The following is a 19,394-nucleotide window of genomic DNA, read 5'->3' on the forward strand; positions in this document are numbered from 1 at the left end:
GAAATGGGTTTTTTGCAAGAGGAACAGTTATGGAGGTGGACGTTAACGATAGCCGTCTAACAGCGTGAATGTAGTTAGTGCTACTGGAGTCTACACTTAACAAGGGTTAAGATGGTAAACTTTATATTATTACATATGTGCGTGTTGTCGCTCAGTCGGGTCCAACTCCTTGCGACCCCATGGGCTGTAGCCCACCAGGCTCCTCCGTCCACGGGATTTCCCAAGCAAGAATACTGGAGTGGGTTGCCATTTCCTTCTCCAATATTATGCATATCTGGCTACAATTAAAAAAAAATATATAAAGTCTCACATGTAAAAACGCTACCTTTCGTCAGGATATTTTCCAAACAAAACTCTGATCTGTATCTAAACTTAAAATCATGAAGAGGGTAAGGAGAGGCATGTCAAACACAAGAAACACTCTGAAGGATGAGGAAACAGAGCTGCAGAGTGATATCAGTAACAGCACTTTCCATTCATTGGAGCGTACCTGATGCCAGGCTCTCTGCTAAATGCTTTACACGGGCTAACTTATTCAGAACGACTACAAGAGACAGGAAGATTGGACACGTCCAGTCAGCTCCTGACAGTCTCGCTGTCAGCAGTGAGTGGGAGAAACGGATCAACCCCAGGAGGTCTGGTCCAAAGCCCTGCTGTGACCCACCACGTGCCTGGCCAGTGTGGGGTCAGAGGGTGGCGAGGAGGACACGTTCAGACTTCCCTAAGCTTCAGGCTTAGGAGGCGAACGAGACAGAATGAACGGCCGCCGGCGCACCTTTATGTGCCCAGCACAGCGGGAAGGAGAGACCCCTAGCAGCTGGCTGCAGAGGGAGGCAGGGTCTGCAAATACCAGGGCGCACACGCCTGAGCTGCCTCAGAGGGAGGGACAGCAGGGAGGATGTGTGAGCCAGGGCCGCGTCCAAGTCTGCACAATTCCTGGCTGAATAAATACTGACTAAAGAAATAAAATTCGCCTATAGAAATGTATTCTATCTCTGACTGCATTTGAAAACAGACTGGCAAAAGAATCAACCTCACTTTCTTCCCCTCAAAGAAAAGAAATTTAACAGACTGTGACCATCCTTGATGTTCAAATCACAAGGAGGAAACGGACTTTTTGTTCAGATTATACTTGAAGTAACAATGTTACAGGGGTTGCGTGTAAAAATGTTCCCACACTGGAGAATCCAGGAGGTGCATGATGACTGCGTGAAATGTAAACTGCAGCAGAAAATTCACACTGCAACCTGAAGAGCTTCACTGTTGTGGAGACAGACTGAGAGATGAGGAGAATGCGGACACCGGAGTGAGCCACCCTGAAAGCCCAGATTCAAGCAGCTGCCCTGCGCGCCTCTCAGACCCCACCTGCCTTCACGGCATCCCAGGGAAACGCCTGGTAACGTGCCGACGCGAGAACTGGAGGGACGGGTCTCACCTCCAACAGGCAGAAGTCCCTGCTGCTGGCGATGCCTGCTTGCTTCAAGAATCACACTGAAATCTTCTATACTGAGATACAAGTTACTTCTTTAACTACAGTCCTGACAATTCTATACCATATATAGATATTCAATACTATCCATAGTGAATGTATACTATACCTCGTTCCAATATCAAGCCAGCTGCCATAATCTTTGATCAAGAAGAAAAAATGCTGTAAAACAAAACAAGATACAGCCCCATTAAAAACAAAGGCTATACAGAGTCAGTCTAAAAACAACGTTGTTTTAGGGTTGTATCTTTCAGATTTCCCTCAGAACTGCTATCTGATTGAAATCAATAAGAATATGCCTTTTATTGACATTTTTGCTTGGACTAAAATGAGCAATAGCCTAAAAGCCAGAAATAGCATCTCCATTTAATCACACAAACACAAAAGTGACATCTGTGAATAACTAGAAAGAAAACCCAGCCAACGTTAATAAAATAACTAAATGATACCAAGGATCGCAGTGAACAGAAGCCATATTGTCTAATCATCAACAGACGTTTCCCAGTAAACATTTATCCTGAAGATAAACTCTTTCAGGAGCCTGATAATCTAGTGACTGATTCGGTCAAATGGTCAAGTGTGTGTGCTAGGTGTGTGTGTGTGTGAGATGGTCAGGCGTGTGTGCTGGGTGTGTGTGAGATGGTCAGGCGTGTGTGCCAGGCATGTGTGTGTGAAATGGTCAGGCATGTGTGCCAGGGGTGTGTGTGTGAGATGGCCAGGCATGTGTGCTGGGTGTGTGTGAGATGGTCAGGCGTGTATGCTGGGTGTGTGTGTGTGTGAATGGTCAGGTGTGTGTGTGTGTGTGAGATGGTCAGGCGTGTGTGCTGGATGTGTGTGTGTGAAATGGTCAGGCGTGTATGCTGGGTGTGTGTGTGTGTGAATGGTCAGGTGTGTGTGTGTGTGTGAGATGGTCAAACGTGTGTGCTGGGTGTGTGTGTGTGTGAATGGTCAGGTGCGCATGTGTGTGAGATGGTCAGGCGTGTGTGCTGGGTGTGTGTGTGTGAGATGGTCAAACGTGTGTGCTGGGTGTGTGTGTGTGAATGGTCAGGCGCGCGTGTGTGTGAGATGGTCAGGCGTGTGTGCTGGGTGTGTGTGTGTGAAATGGTCAGGTGTGTGTGCTGGGTGTGTGTGTGTGAGATGGTCAGGCGTGTGCTTGGTGTGTGTGAGATGGTCAGGCGTGTGTGCCAGGCGTGTGTGTGTGAGATGGTCAGGCGTGTGTGCTGGGTGTGTGTGTGTGAAATGAGTGCAGTCCCTGGAAGCACAGGCCAGGACGGGAGCTCAGAGGAAGGGGGCACACCCCAACGAGGGTGCAGGGGAGGGCTGTCCAACAAGAACTCCAAACGTCTCAGCGAAAAGTAAGAGGTGAAGGGGAGGCTGGGGAGGTCAGAGAAGGAGCGTGTTCTGACAGAGGGTAACCTGTATGAGCATCAGGAGTCCATGGCCAGGCCGAGTCCAGGAAACAAGGGCAGGGGTGAGGCATGGGCAGGGGTGAGGCATGGGCAGGGGTGAGGCATGAGCAGCGGTTCGCCCGCACACGGCTCTCTGAGCTAAACTCAGCAGTCTGATTCTTCATATAAAATTAACCAGAGTGTTTAAATTCCCTCCTGTTAACACGTCTCTGCTTTCTGCCACCCTGTGAGCACACTCGAAAGCCCACTTGTCCTGACATTATGTGTGGTCCGCGTCAGGGACACATCCAGTCCAATGCAGCATAAAAACGCTCGCCTCTGAGCCAGGTGACGAGGGCTCTGATTTGGGAAGCTGTCCTAACAGCCTTGTCACCTCCAGCACAAGAAGGTGACAGGTGAAGAGGGACCCTTCTCTAAAGAGAGGGCCGGCCCTGGCCGCCAGCTACTGCGGGGCGTTAGCAGGTCCTGCCTGACAGGAGCCTTTTGCCTCGGGGACCTCAGCCACTGGAGGGTCTAATCCTGTCATTTACGTTCAGGGCTCTGGGTCGTGTGCCATCAGTTCCACCGCCAAGAGGGCTGGGGATTAAGGACAGCCACGGGAATGTGACTGAGCCCCAGCGAGAGTCTGGCTCTCACGGCTCTGCCGAGCGCTGTCCCCGCTCCAGGGGGCAGGCAGCCAGCACTCCACCGCGGGGCCCTGCTGGACTCTGCCCTCAGCACACCTCCCCCCGCCAACCTGCATCTGCTCCTTCCGCTGTAAGGGGCTTCCCTGCTCGCTCAAACGGTAAAGAATCTGCCTGCAGTGCAAAAGACCCACGTTTGATTCCCGGGTCGGGAAGATCCTCTGGAGAAGGGAATGGCTACCCACTCTAGTATTCTGGCCTGGAGAATCCCAAAGACAGAGGAGCTTGGTGGGCTACAGTCCATGGGGTTGCAAAGAGTCAGCCACGACTGAGCGACTATCACTTTTGCCTGTAACAAGTCACACCTGTGAATGTTAACAGTCTTCAGTGAATTCTCTGAGTCCATTCAGTGAATGCTCAAACCTGAGGGTAGGGAGGGGAACCTCCCGAACTTGCAGGTGTAAAACAGGGTCTGTCTGTTCATACATGACACATAAGAGGCCCAGCTACCTGTCCCTCTCCAGACCTCCTCACTGGAGCTGTGGCCTTGATACCATTATCCCATTTCCTCTTCCCTATTTCCCTTCCTTCTCCCCACTCTTTTTTCCTTTCTTCTTCAATCTGACTAAAAGGTTAAAAATCAACATTTCAAGCAGGAAAATGATATATCACCTGAATCTAAAGTTAGCTCTTTATGTTATCTTCCTATGGAAGTTAACACCTAACTTCCTATGGAAGTTAATACAACGCACCATAGAAGACTATGTATAAAATACAGATTCTAATAAATCAAGTTAGATGATTGACACCCTAAGAAGAGCATTCTTACCTCATTGAAAGTTAAAAAAAAAAGAAAGTAATTTATGTGTAACTTACGTCAGCACTTATAACTCAGTGTCTAAAGAGTTCATATACAGAAATGCACTCATATTTCACATGATTAAATTAACTTGATGTTTAGCTTCTCAATCTTATTTATATTGAATATCCAGTAATGTCTTACCAAAGCCATGATGTCTGATATGCTGATAACCATGAGGAAAAGACTGGAAAAAAATAAATAAAAAACACATGTAACACAGCGGGAACATTTTAAAAGCATATTAAAATTAAAATTAGGATAATCAAATGACCTAACATTCTGGTATTAGTATTTCTGCTCCTGAAAATGCATTTGACAAAAGCTCTTTTCACATTACCATGGACTCCTGTCCCACAGTGATGGGCTGGACTTCAAAATGTTACTTAACATTTTGAATATTTATTTCAAGTATATGAAAGGGACATGAATTATGATTTTTTAATTAAACCTTTTATTTTAGATAATTACAGATTCACGTGTAGTTGCAGAAATGACACAGAGGGAGCCCATGTGCCCTCTGCCCAGTTTCCCCCACTGGTGAGTCTTTCAAAGCTCTGGGACAAGACCACAACCCGGATACTGCCCCCGATGCTGGCAACACACAAAGCGTTTCCATCGTTACAAGGATCCCTTATGATCCTTGTGTTACATTTTTACTCTGGGTGGTTTTAGCCTTTTACAGTGTTATTTGGTGTTCTTTCTACCAAGCCTAATTTTCCCTGGGCCACACTTTTTTAGTGCTCTAGGGAATCGAAAGGTAGAAGATCGTTAAGTCAGCCTTGTGTCTAAAAGAAATGTCACCATGTGCAGGAGGAGCCATTTCCAATTTTATCTTACGCTAGTAACTTCTACCACTAATTTAGCACATAAGTTTTCAGTTTCTATGGCATGCTGGTCACTGTGCTTATTGCTGGTAATACATCAGGTGACCAGAGCTTACCATCTAATTCAGGGAGACAAATAATAAATAGGATGTTTGCAATAACAAGAAAAGGTCAGGTGGTGTTAATTGTTAGGAAGAAAAGTGGAATGACTGGGCGAGTATCTATGAGGAGGAGACATTTAAGCAGAGCCCTGGACGCGCGGTGGGGACCATGAAATCGGATGAGCAGCAGCACTGCAGGCAGACCGAGCGTGCACTGAACAAGGGCGTGCGGGAACACCACCGAGCGTGTGCCCGAGGAACAGCGAGCGGCCAGCCGGACGAGAGTCGAGCAAAGGGCTGCGGGAAACAAGCACGAGAGGTGCAGGCGGACACAGCGGCGGCTGGGCCACGGTCAGGGCTGCAGAACTGGTCTCCCCAGGAACCAGGAGCCACTGGGAGATCCAAAGGCTGCACTGTCTGTTGTGTAGATAACAGTTCTCGGAGGACAGAAGTACAAGCAGGGAGGTCAGCTAAGGGACCACGGAAGATGAATGACAATAGTGGGCCGTGGCAGTGATTGAAAGCGTGGACAGAAAGAAGAGATGACACTGACTTTCAGCAAGTGGGAACAGCAATGAGGGATGGGCAGACTTGACCTTCCACAACGGGTTAGGTTAAAAAACAGGAGGAGCAGCTGCTAGAGGTCACCAAGAGGAAAGGGACTCGCTGAGTTCAATGTACACAAATGAAGTTTGAGTGGGTCAGTATAATATTACGGGGGAATGCCCGTGACTCATAAAATAGGTTTAAAGGTCAAAAAAGAAGACATTTATAAAGTCACACTTTGCCTTCTTTGCCTCAGTTCTCTCCCTTTTTATTTAGCTTTTCGCTGTACTAAATAGATTTAAGGGACTAGATCTGATAGACAGAGTGCCTGAAGAACTATGGACAGAGGTTTGTGACATTGTACAGGAGACAGGGAGCAAGACCATCCACAAGGAAAAGAAATGAAAAAAAGCAAAATGGCTGTCTGAGAAGGTCTTACAAATGGCTGTGAAAAGAAGAGAAGCTAAAGGCAGAGGAGAAAAGTAAAGATATACCCATCTGAATGCAGAGTTCCAAAGAATAGCAAGGAGACATAAGAAAGCCTTCCTCAGCGATCAATGCAAAGAAACAGAGGAAAACAACAGAATGGGAAAGACTAGAGATCTCTTCAAGAAAATCAGATACCAAGGGAACATTTCATGCAAAGATGGGCTCAATAAAGCCAGAAATGGTAGGGACCTAACAGAAGCGAAAGATATTAGGAAGAGTTGGCAAGAATACACAGAAGAACTATACAAAAAAGATCTTCATGGCCCAGATAATTACGATGGCGTGATCACTCACCTAGAGGCAGACATCCTGGAATGTGAAGTCAAGTGGGCCCTTAGGAAACATCACTATGAACAAAGCTAGTGGAGGTGATGGAATTCCAGTTGAGCTATTTCAAATCCTAAAAGATGATGCTGTGAAAGTGCTGCACTAAATATGCCAGCAAATTAGGAAAACTCAGTGGTGGCCACATGACTGGAAAAGGTCAGTTTTCATTCCAATCCCTAAGAAAGGCAATGCCAAAGAATGCTCAAACTACCATACAAGTGCACTCATCTCACACGCTAGTAAAGTAATGCTCAAAATTCTCCAAGCCAGGCTTCAGCAATACGTGAACCATGAACTTCCAGATGTTCAAGCTGGTTTTAGAAAAGGCACAGGAACCAGAGATCAAATTGCCAACATCTGCTGGGATCACTGAAAAAGTAAGAGAGCTCCAGAAAAACATCTATTTCTGCTTTACTGACTATTCCAAACCCTTTGACTGTGTGGATCACAACAAACTGTGGAAAATTCTGAAAGAGATGGGAATACCAGACCACCTGACCTGCCTCTTGAGAAACCTGTATGCAGGTCAGGAAGCAACAGTTAGAATTGGACATGGAACAACAGACTGGTTCCAAATACGAAAAGGAATATTTCAAGGCTGTATATTGTAACTCTGCTTATTTAACTTATATGCAGAGTACATCATGAGAAACGCTGGGCTGGAGGAAGCACAAGCTGGAATCAAGATTGCCAGGAGAAATATCAATAACCTCAGATATGCAAATGACACCACCCTTATGGCAGAAAGTGAAGAGGAACTAAAGAGTCTCTTGATGAAAGTGAAAGAGGAGGGTGAAAATGTTGGCTTGAAGCTCAGCATTCAGAAAACTAGATCATGGAATCTGGGTCCATCACTTCATGGCAAAATAGGGGGAAAGTGTCCTGCCTTTATTTTTCGGGCTCCAAAATCACTGCAGATGGTGATTGCAGCCATGAAATTAAAAACGCTTACTCTTGGAAGGAAAGTTATGACAACCTAGACAGTATATTAAAAAGCAGAGACATTACTTTGCCAACAAAGGTCCATCTAGTCAAGGCTATGGTTTTTCCAATAGTCATGTATGGATGTGAGAGTTGGACTATGAAGAAAGCTGAGTGCCGAAGAACTGATGCTTTTTGAACTGTGGTGTTGGAGAAGACTCTTGAGAGTCCCTTGGACTGCAAAGAGATCCAACCAGTCCATTCTAAAGGAGATCAGTCCTGGGTGTTCATTGGAAGGACTGATGTTGAAGCTGAAACTCCAATACTTTGGCCACCTGATGCAAAGAGCTGACTCATTTGAAAAGACCCTGATGCTGGGAAAGATTGAGGGCAGGAGGTAAAGGGGACGACAGAGGATGAGATGGTTGGATGGCATCACCGACTCAATGGACATGGGTTTGGGTGGACTCCGGGAGTTGGTTGTGGACAGGGAGGCCTGGAGTGCTGCAATTCATGGGGTCGCAAAGAGTTGGATACAACTCAGCGACTGAACTGAACTGAACTGAGTCTCAAGTTAAAATTACTACACTCACACACACACACACACACACATTTTGATGAGTCTTCTATTTCTTGTCCCACATGTGCTGAGCACTTCTTAAAAGAAAGTGAAAGTGAAGTCGCTCAGTGGTTTCTGACTCTTTTCAACCCCATGGGCTGTAGCCTACCAGGCTCTTCCATCCATGGGATTTTCCAGGCAAGAATACTGGAGTGGGTTGCCATTTCCTTCCCCACAAGCTCTTCTTATTTTGACTTTAATTAAAAGTCTTTCTTAAAAAATTGCGTTCACTAACAGAGATGCAGGAAAGCACATGTCTGTCACTTTACTAGTTTTTTTTTTTAATTGCATATAAGTCAGTATTTTCTATGTGGTATTGACAAGGTATAGTGCTTTTAATGTTAAATTCAAGTAAAAATCCTGTAAAAATATACTAAATTAGACTAGAAATAAGATTTCTACTATTTTTAAAACGTGGAAGAAAACCTTTTTTAAAAAAATTATTATGGCATACACATAATAATATGCTACACTCAATTCTAGCTTAACTTCATCAAGAAGAACATGCAAATTTATTCTAATATTCATTATTCTTTCAGTACTGAATATTCCAGTTTAATTAAGAAATAATAAAACTGCCAGGAAACTACATATTTATCTCAAGTTTCTTTCAGAAAGGCTGATCAGTGCTGTGCAGATGAAACAATTTCATTGCTTCTAAAGAGCAAACAGTGGGGCTGACAGTTTCTCCTCCAGAGTCTGTGATTACACATTGACTACTCCACAAAGTCCTAGAAACTCAGAAACAATACTTCCTATTCCATTTGTCAAAAGTGTAGTGATCAAGATTGAGAAACCACATAAATTACGGACATCTAGAAGCTAATTTCAACCCACATAAAATGACATAATGTTATAACACATTTATCTAATACACATTTATGAAAGAATCCAAAAGAAAACAGAATGATATCACCTAGAGTTGTAGGCACAGCTATATCTACAATGAACAAGTGTTACTAACTACAAGAATTTGAGATTTATATTTTATAGTTTTCTAGGGGGGCTCCTCTCTAGCTGGGACAGCATTCTAATGATATTTTATAGTTGAAAAAGCATATTTTTATGTTAAGGGTTCTAATCAGCTATTTCCTCTAATGACGATACAATTCTGGCTAAAAGGGTGGAACATTTTTTCCCTCATTTTTATAGTAAACAAGCTATGTTTAGTTTATGTTACAGTACCTTAATAGCAATCACAGAAAATACCATCAAATGTTTACTTTCATTTCCTAAAAATGAACAAATTCAAAGCATTCATCTCACCTTTTAGAAGATAACTGAGTAGTTAACTGAACAGCTTCAAAAGCACACATCACAAGAACAAAGGGGATTAAAATCTGTTTGAAAGAAAAACAAATGATGCTGTTGGTGCCTGTAGTATTTGAAGAAATATTTCAATTTCTCAAAATTTATCTGTATTAGTGGAAAGCAAACACTGAAATAAAATCATGATACCAATGACATATAGAATAGTGTTGAAATGGATTTAGAAGTCCACATCAACAGCATAGGTAGTAAAGAGATAATAACAAATATTTCAAATAAAGCCTACTCCAAATTTTTGTTCTACTGAACTCATTATAATTAATGACCATGTTCACATGATCCCAAGAGGGTGTGAAAGGCACACAAGGCCCAAATCAAATTAATCATGAAGCCTGAAGATCTGATTCACAGATCCTTGAACTCATCTGGTTATTTGTCACTACAACTCTATTAACATGATTTAGCCGCTTAACCATTGCTTTCTGTTGTTTTATTTCAACACTAATTTATTCCTGATTATAAAATTCATGCTCTGTTAAAAAAAATGGGGAAAGGTATAATAAAATTTATAGTGGTTGAAAAAAATCTATAAGCCAGAAATAACACCATTAATATTTTGAGATACTGTTTTCCAATGACCAGTTAAAAATACACTCACACGATGCTTAAACAAAGAGGGGAGGGAGAAAACATGGAAAAGAGATGATGTTCAAAACTGCATAAGATTCCTGTTCAGGTGAAGGCTACATGAGTGAAACAGAGTTCTAAGAGGACTTTCACTTCCAGCCACAACAGTCAGTAAAAGTGACCAAATACATTTCGTCAGTAAAGCTGACTGAATTAAGCTGGAGATTACAGATCGAGCATTTAATGTAAACTTCAGTTTTTCTTTCTTTTTTTCTTATTTTAATTAAAGGCTCATGATCTTTAATAGACTGAGAAAAAAAACTACCACCATCAAGAAAAATGTACATAAAGACTAAAGAAACTATTAATACACATTTCAAAATAACAGAGAATGTGACATGAGAAAATGAGCATATTTTTAACACTTCTTAAAATCACCTTTGCATTTGTGCAGTAACAAAATAGGATATTAATCCTATTAAGATACACATACTTTCAACAATTATTACTTATGTGATCTGAATAGGAAGCAGTCAGATTTTAGGCAGATATTAGTTCTTGTATTTAAACAAATACATACTAAGTACACAGAATGTGCCAGGCACTATGGTTGAGGGAATAAGACAAGCTTAACGATCCTAGACAGAAAGGGAAAGAATGTGAATTACATTCCACTGGAGAGTCTGAACCCCTGGAAAGCTGATAATTTGTCATTATTTTAGAATCCTCAGGACCCAGCTGGTGCTGATAAGCCTTCAATGACATATTTATTGAATGAATAAATCAATTCTAGGTACAAGGATTATGAGAAAAGATGATAATGTGTTGGCAGTCTCGTGGGTGAGGAACATGGCTATAGGGGAGCCTTTGATCTTGAGAAGCAAGGCAGTTTTGATCCACCCTTCACTTCCCAGGCTTTAATCACCTTTGATAGGACTTCCTGGGACTAACAGAGATTCTCTACTTTTTTGAAGTTAAATGGGCTTAAGACTAAATCAATGAGATTAACTCTATTTTGGAGCAAAGGCTAAAGCGTCCCCCACTTCCATTCAGCAGTGTCTGTCAAGGCATCTACTTTCCAGCTACTTAACTCTGCCACTTCATAATCTTAATGTCACATATCACATGATCTTCATGGGACAATGAGTTCATAATCTTAATTAATCAGTATCTTAAGAAAAGAAGAAAACCAACCTTCCACATTATCAGGGCTCCCATCTTGAAAGGACTAAACACGGTCAGAAAGCAGTAGACGGAGGAAGGGTCAAAGCTAAGGAATCAACAACAAGAAAAGGGATTTTAGAATTCACATTACTGCAACTTGACTGTCCTTCTGAAAAGGATGTTTAAACTAATTTTCTGAAAGCTCCTCTTACTATAGCACAAGTCTACAGTGTGTCAGGAATTATTACGGGGGCTTCTCTGGTGGCTCAGTGGTGAAGAATCCACCTGCCAACGCAGGAGACACAGGTTTGATCCCTGATCCGGGAAGATCCCACCGGCTGTGGAGCAACTGCATGTGCGGTGGAGCTTGGGAGCAGCACTGTGCCCATGAGCCACACCTACCAGAGAGGAGCCCCCGCTCTTCACAACCTGAGAAAGCCCACGTGCAGCAACAAAGACCCAGCGCAGCCCAAAATGAAGAAAATAAATATTTTCTTAAAAGAATTATTACAAAGTCAGTAAAATGAATGAGATAGACTTGTATGCGCCAATATGTACCAATTTCCAAAATACATCCTTCAGTATAAAAAGCAAGAACAAAATCCCTAATTTGTATATTTTCTGGTTATATATATATATATATACATACACATAGTTTTTATTTAAAATTACCTGTTAACAGAAGCTATATTTCCAGTTCCAAAGAAGGCTGTCACTAAGAAGAAAACCTAAATAGAGTTAAAGGAAATGCCAAAACAAGCCAGAATCCATAAAAGTTCCTTTTCCTTTAGAGAAGACATATCTATTCTACCATGAGGGTAATTTGCTTTCTCTACTTGTACATTTTGGTGGTAAATTGCTGAAAACGAGTGTTCCACCATATTTCCTTGTGAATGTATTTGGGAAGAACCAGGCGGAACAAGCAACGTCCTAAGAACAGCAAGGCCTGGGAGTCACACTCGCTTGTCACTGGTCACCTTGGGAAGGTTACTATTTTCCTCCCCTCTCACATAAGCACTGGATTATTGTTATCTGTAGCTGGCAGCCAAAGATTAAAAAAAGAAGTGATAGACATTTTCAGCTGAAACAGTTTCAGTTTACACATGCTCGCTGGGTCCACTACACATGAGATGTGTCAGGTTCTCCAGGAGGCTCAGGAAGAAATAAGATGCCATGTTTTAAAAGAACTCAGTTAGAGGATGAGACAGTGTTAAACATTTTTGACATTTCTTCAACTTATATTTGTAATAGTGCAGTAATAAAAAGTAGATATTAGTTTTATTGGTGTCTAAGAACTTATTGCTAGTAAAGCATTTAAAACAGAGTTTGGTCCCCTGAAAGTGCTCGATAAATGTTCGTTACTTTATTATTATAGACACATACACAAAAGCGGTACAGAAACAGTGAAGAGGAAGTATGAATCACGACAAATTTCACTGAAGAAGTAGTATCTGAGTTGGTGACTTGAGCCTTAAATATATTCACGGTTCTATGCATTCAACCAATTAACTAACCAACCAATATTTATCACTTAGTATGTCAGAGGCAGAGCTAGGCACTAAGAATATAATTATAAATAGAACAGCATAAAGTGCTCATATGGTAACTAAAATTTTGATGATAGGTAGAAGTAGGTGATATTCATTAAAGCTAAACTATGGGAAAATAAGGGTTTTGCTGAAGGGTACAGAAACACGAAGCAAGAAATACAGACTGGTGGCATATTAATGAAAAGCCTTGAATTTTATTGTGGAGATGTTGAAGAGTTAGCAAGCATTTTCAGTGAGTGATACAAACAAGAAATACCAACAATAGTGAAATATTTGATCAGGGAGACTAATAATTAGAGGCAGGAAATTCAATTATGAAGCTCTTTTAATAGTCCATATGTTGGGGACAAGGAAAGTCTGAACCAGTGTGGTCAGAGTGGACGTGGAGGAGAGAAGCCGTGGGACCTCGGTCAGGGGCTAGTTAAGCACAACAACAAGTCTGACGGCCTGGGAGGCTGGAAGGGCAGCAACGACACTAAATGAGATGCGGTCAGGCAGAGACTGACTTTGGAGAGGGGTGGGCAGTCGTCAGTCACTGTGGACGTCTATTTGGTGACGCCCAGCAGGGTGTGGTGGAGCTGGTGGTAAAGAACCCACCTGCCAATGCAGGAGACATGAGACATGGGTTCGATTCCTGGGCAAGACAGCACGGCAACCCAGTCCAGGATTCTTGCCTGGAGGATCCCATGGACAGAGGAAGCTGGTGGGCTACAGACCACGCGGTCACACAGTCGGACACGACTGAGCGACTTGGCACGCACGCTGGTGGCAGGATGGTAGCCACGTGACTCTAGAGGTCAGGGCTGGAGAAGTCGGTCTCAGAGGTGTCTGTACAGAGGTGTCAGTCAAAGCTATAGGAGAGGCACGTTGAGGAGAAGAGAAATGACAGAGCTCGGAGGAAAAGCATGCATGGTTCAAGAGCAAAGGAAGAGTGAGTTTTCGGGGAGGAGAAGAGAGGTGGTGTAGAATCTGAGAAGAGAACCTGGATCGCGTTCTGGAGGGGACAAAGGAAAAGAAAGAAATCAACTGCGGTGAACACTGTAAGACTAGTCAAGTGAAACCCAACACTGCCATCAGGAAGGGCCTGCAGACCGCGAGGACGTCAGCGCAGCAAAGACAAGCATTCAGAAGCGCCCACCTGGGTGGAGGGGACGGCACATACATGGGGAGGAGACGGCGGCAGGGAGCTAGGCTGTAAACACAAGGCACAGATGAAGGATAGTTCACGAGGAAGCAGGGCTCAGGGGAAGAAGAGTCTTATTAGCATAGGCTCAGTGGAAGGAGTCGGCAGAGACAGAAAGCCAAATTGAGAGCGAAGGCAAGAGGCGGAGGAGAGAAGAGGAGCACTGATCTTCCGGGCCTCAATGGTCCAGACTCCACTGTGTCCATTCAAAGGAGACACCTCCTGATGGACACCTCGAAGCCGGTCAGCTCGCTTCCCAAAGCGAGACGGTATTCCGTCACACCGTCTTCCAAACTTCTACTGCTCACAGCTGTGACACAAGAGCGCCTCTCAGGTGATCCGGCAACCTCGTGAGACGTGCTATATTGAGCACCTTATAAAGCACACATGAAAAGAGGCAAACCGAACACATTTGCCTGCTCTATCATTCTTCATGCTTCTCTACAGTTTCAGAAGTTTTTTGAAGTGCAATCTGGACGAGAAAACCGTGTTTGGGAGGGTGGTGAAACAGCCTCCAAGGTTAACACCACTACCACACAACAGGCGGAACTGCAACCCTGCTCCCCAGCACTGCTCCTGTTCCATTAAACGGGAGGCTGCAGCGCCTTCAAACAAAACTCCAGAAAGGATACAAGGAAGAAGGCCCTGCGGATGTCATCCAGGCAGAGGTCTCGACACTGGGCTACGTCGGTATTGCAGGTGAATTGGATGGTGGAGACCTGCGGGATGAGAAGAGAGATGAACGCACAGACGCAGGCTGCTTCCTTCTACTGCCAGGGCACGCTCACCGTCTCAGTTACAGCAGCTGGGAAGATAGCCCGCACTGACACGCAAAAAATAAGAAATCTTTTCCTACACCTTAGTATCACTTAATAAAATCTGCCAAGGTAAAATACACGGTTAATAATATACTGAACAGAGTTGTAGTATTGCCGTATGTGTAACAAAAGTGAGAACTAGGTTTTCCTTAGCCTGTATAAATGCTTCACTTTAAAATCACTATTATAATCCTTCCCTTTTCTAACACCTGATTTCTCAGTTGATCTTCTCAAACTCAAGTATGGGAAGATATTAAAAAGCATGATAAACTAAATATTTCTCTGTATAAATAAGTAAAACATTTCTGTCCTGGTAAAATAGAAAGTCTCTCAATTCCAACAAGATGGGTGCACTCTTGCTTAACCCCCCTTCCCCCACAAAACAAAAACTCATGGACAACTTTAAAGAGACTTTCCCTTTCTCCCGCTTCTCATGTAATTTTCTACTAAGTTTGGAGGATGCGTTAATCCTCTTCTCTAGAAAAAGACATTATCTTTCAGCTAAAATATAGAATTTAAAAATAACACAACGAGCCTCATTTTTAATTTAATAAGATTTAGTTATTAACTAAAGACAGTCTACCATTTACTTGAATCTAATCAAAATTACTTTTTATGTATTGCTTTAATACTCCAGGGCTGAACGTTAAAAACCAGTAACTATTCAATAATACTTCAATAAAGTTTCTTCTTTATTGAAATTATTTATTCTAAATCATCAAGTACGCTTTGTGAACTCAACTAGAACCAGTTAAGGATGAATCAATGGATTAACTATGAAAGCATTTTCCTGCAGCATTCATTTTATCTGACCTCAGTAAAACTGTAAATATTCTACCATCAATTTCTCATAAATATCTTCAGTTTTGAAATAAGGGCAAGAGATATAAATCAACTCTCCAGCTCAGCATGATAAAGGCAGCCTTAATATTTGGTTGGCTTTTAGCCAATTCAAAGGACATTATGTTGAATAAACAGTCTAAGATTTGGACTGAGACCACAATCACTAAGGTGACAGAATAAGCATTTTGGATTAGAATAACTAGAAAGAGAAAAATAACCCTGGGAACACATATATCACTTCATGATCAAATTCATAAATTGATGTGTGGCAACATGAATAATCTTCCAACAAAAATAAATTGAAGGAAAGGAAAATTAAATGTGAAAACAGGGCAACAAGATAACATTCTTTGCACTCTATTGTTTCACTTATATTAATGGCTTTTTATATCAGAGAGTCACAAACAATCTTTAAGAAAAGCCCAACCCATATGTTCATAAAACAATAAAATCATGCCTTTCTATATGAAAATTTCCTTACAAACTGTTTGACTTAATTATTAACATGTTAAGTAGTACAAATTTTTAAGTAGAATTTTTTGTTCTGGCTGTGCTGTGTGGCATGTGGAAATCTTAGTTCTCCAACCAGGGATCAGATCCACACCCCCTGCATTGGAAGCGCAAAGTCTTAACAGCCAGGGAAGTCTTAAGTAGACTTTTTGATGAAATAACATTGCAACTTCCTCATGGGATTAGAATAGAGAATATTTTAGTATTCTCAAATGCAAGAGGGATTTTGACGAGCTACCTTCTGTTTACAGGAAACAACGGATTGCTGCAGGGTCTCTTGTTCCATGTGTATCCAAACAAACATCAAACATGACAACACTAGCGGAAAGAGAGCTTCATACCTACGGGGTCGGCGGTGGGGGTGGAAGTGAGAGGGCGCAAATGAAAAGAAGAAAATTAAACAAATACAAATGCAAATTAAAACAATTTTGCTAATACTTCTAAGTTACATTATCACAAAACTTAATTTTTTTAGGTTTTCAGAGGAAGAAAGTAGGAAAAGAAAGCAACATTTAAATATCAACACCAACACCATCTTTTTTTTTGAAATTTATCAAAACTTGAGACCATTACATGTTTAAAATAGTAGAGATATTTAAGTCATTCATAAGGTAAATGACAGAAGTACACAAAAACAGAAAACATAAGACAAAGGTTAAAATTATTAATATAAAGAGAACAGCTAGATAAACATTTCAATTTTTTTCAAAAAATAGGTATAATATAGGAATACAAACCTCTCAAAAAGAAAAAAAGAGCCTATAAATATAAATACATTAAAATGTTTGACTTTACTGATAACTGATATAGAAATTAAAAAAGATTCCACAGCCACTTAAAATATTCACTCATGTTAAAAAATAATACAGATAAAATATAATAAAATAATAATTATAAAAGTATAATAAATACTTCCTGTAAGGCAATCTAGTATTATGCATCAAGAACCTCAAAACTATTCACATAGTATAATCTAATAATGTTCCTTCTAGGAATTTACCCTGAGAAAATAATCAGACATATGCACCATGAGTCCCACATGAAGACATTTGTGGTAATATGTTTACAGAAAAGAAAAACAAGAAAACAACCTAATATTCACAGGGGAGTTTGGTTAAATGATGTATGGTACATCTTGAGGCTGGTGTATAATGTGGAAATTATAATGTGGACAAAGGAGAAATGTTCATGAGATAACACAGTGTCAGATGCCTTTTCTAATCATTTTCTGCCCTAGTTTAAGACATATTTCATTTCCGTAATCCCCCAGATACCCTACACACGCTCTGCTCTGATCACGTTAATTGCTAACACGCCTTCCCCACTGATCTGGAAAATCTCTGACTACGCTAGTCTTCTCACCACACAGGTCCAGCTCAGAAGTGTTTGTTGATGAGCTACTTAACTGGGTGGAAATTACAAAACAAAATTAAGCAAACCAAATCAAAACAAAACAACCTGTATTTCTCATTCAACTTTTTCAACTACTGAACTCTAATCCATATGGTACTATTTCCTAAACAAGAGAAAGCAAGAAAACCAAAATCCTTTAAATTTGACCACCAATCGTAAAACAAAATCCTGAAAATTGGGCAGAAGAAAACATTCAGCTTTGAGAAAGCATATATAAATCACTTGGTATATAAGGTTTTTTGTTTTTTGTTTTTTTTAATCAAGGCAAAATTTTTTTTTTTTTAATCAAGGCAAAATTTTTTTTTTTTAATCGGTATATAAGGTTTTTAATCATCCAAGGATACAAATAGACAATACATATGTGAGAAAACATTATTAGTAAAACAAGTGCAGAAAATACACAAAGCTGTACTGTTTTTGGCCTACTAAAATAGCTTTTGATATTCTTATTTACAAATTAAAGTACAGATACTGTGATGGACATGATGAAGTGCGTCCCCTCATAGGTTGTTGGTAATATTATAAACTGGTGCTGTTCTTAAGACAAAAGTAAAAAAAAAAAGTTCATATTCTATGGCCCACTTATAATACAGCTGAGAAGTGAGCAAAGAAAATAATCTATTAATAACTATATAAAAAGCTTATGCAAAACATGTAGCTCAAAATATTATTTATGATACTAAGATTTAGAAATAAAGTGACCAAAAATAAGGGAATAATAAAAACATCAAGGAGTAGCCATATTACATAATATTAAAAATCTATTAAAATGATTCTTAGGAAGCCTGTGAACCACCTGGGAAAATGCTTCTAAAATTAAGTCGAAAATAAAGACACAAAATAGTACATGGACTATCATTAATACTGTATTAAAAAGATAAGTACAGAGCTAAGACTGAAAGGAAATATGCCAGAACATCAAGAGGAGGGGTAGGGTTAGTATATGATTTTCTTCCTTATCTCTACTTTGCAAAATGTGATTGTACAATGTTTACAGTGATTAAAAAAAAATAATTGAAAAGGAAAGATTTAGAATGCCTGCATCCTAGCCATTCTTGAATATATAGTTCAATTTTCACCTAAGTCCCTGATGGCACCAATTCAATCCCTTTCTCTAGTCATTCTTTATATCATATTATTCACAATTAATTTATGATAATTTAATTGCAGAGTACAGCATGAAAAATGCTGAACTCAATGAAGCACAAGCTGGAATCAAGATTGCCAGGAGAAATATCTGTAATCCCAGATATGCAGATGACACCACCCTTATGGCAGAAACTGAAGAAGAACTAAGGACCCTGTTCACGAAAGTGAAAGAGGAGAGTGAAAAAGTTGGCTTAAAGCTCAACATTCGGAAAACTTAAGATCATGGCATCCAGTCCCATCACTTCATGGAAAATAGATGGGGAAACAGTGGAAACAGTGGGAGACTTTATTTTTTGGAGCTCCAAAATCACTGCAGATGGTGATTTCACTGCAGGCATGAAATTAATAGATGCTTGTTCCTTGGAACGAAAGTTATGATCAACCTAGACAGCATATTAAAAAGCAGAGACATTACTTTGCCAACAAAGGTCCGTCTAGTCAAAGTTATGGTTTTTCCAGTGGTCATGTATGGATGTGAGAACTAGACTATAAAGAAAGCTGAGTGTCGAAGAACTGATGCTTTTGAACTGTGGTGTTGGAGAAGACTCTTGAGAGTCCCGTGGACTGCAAGGAGATTCAACAAGTCCATCCTAAAGGAAATCAGTCCGGAATATTCATTGGAAGGACTGATGTTGAAGCTGAAACTCCAATACTTTGC

General features: G+C 41.0%; 1 protein-coding gene across 8 annotated transcripts in view; it reads right to left on the bottom strand.

The window, feature by feature from the left end:
* The window catches only part of PIGN (phosphatidylinositol glycan anchor biosynthesis class N), a 97,530-nt gene that overhangs the window by 20,498 nt on the left and 57,638 nt on the right, over positions 1 to 19,394 (bottom strand). For all 8 annotated transcript variants that reach the window (XM_043444218.1, XM_043444220.1, XM_043444219.1 and 5 more), the window contains 7 exons: positions 16,413 to 16,515; positions 14,636 to 14,722; positions 11,943 to 11,998; positions 11,301 to 11,376; positions 9,477 to 9,550; positions 4,525 to 4,567; positions 1,599 to 1,651 (listed from right to left, as the gene is read on the bottom strand). In XM_043444218.1, coding sequence (XP_043300153.1) covers positions 1,599 to 1,651; positions 4,525 to 4,567; positions 9,477 to 9,550; positions 11,301 to 11,376; positions 11,943 to 11,998; positions 14,636 to 14,722; positions 16,413 to 16,515 — 492 coding nt within the window. The remainder of the gene's footprint in view (positions 1 to 1,598; positions 1,652 to 4,524; positions 4,568 to 9,476; positions 9,551 to 11,300; positions 11,377 to 11,942; positions 11,999 to 14,635; positions 14,723 to 16,412; positions 16,516 to 19,394) is intronic.

This window comes from Cervus canadensis, chromosome 23, assembly GCF_019320065.1.
Source record: "Cervus canadensis isolate Bull #8, Minnesota chromosome 23, ASM1932006v1, whole genome shotgun sequence".
NCBI lineage: Eukaryota > Metazoa > Chordata > Mammalia > Artiodactyla > Cervidae > Cervus > Cervus canadensis.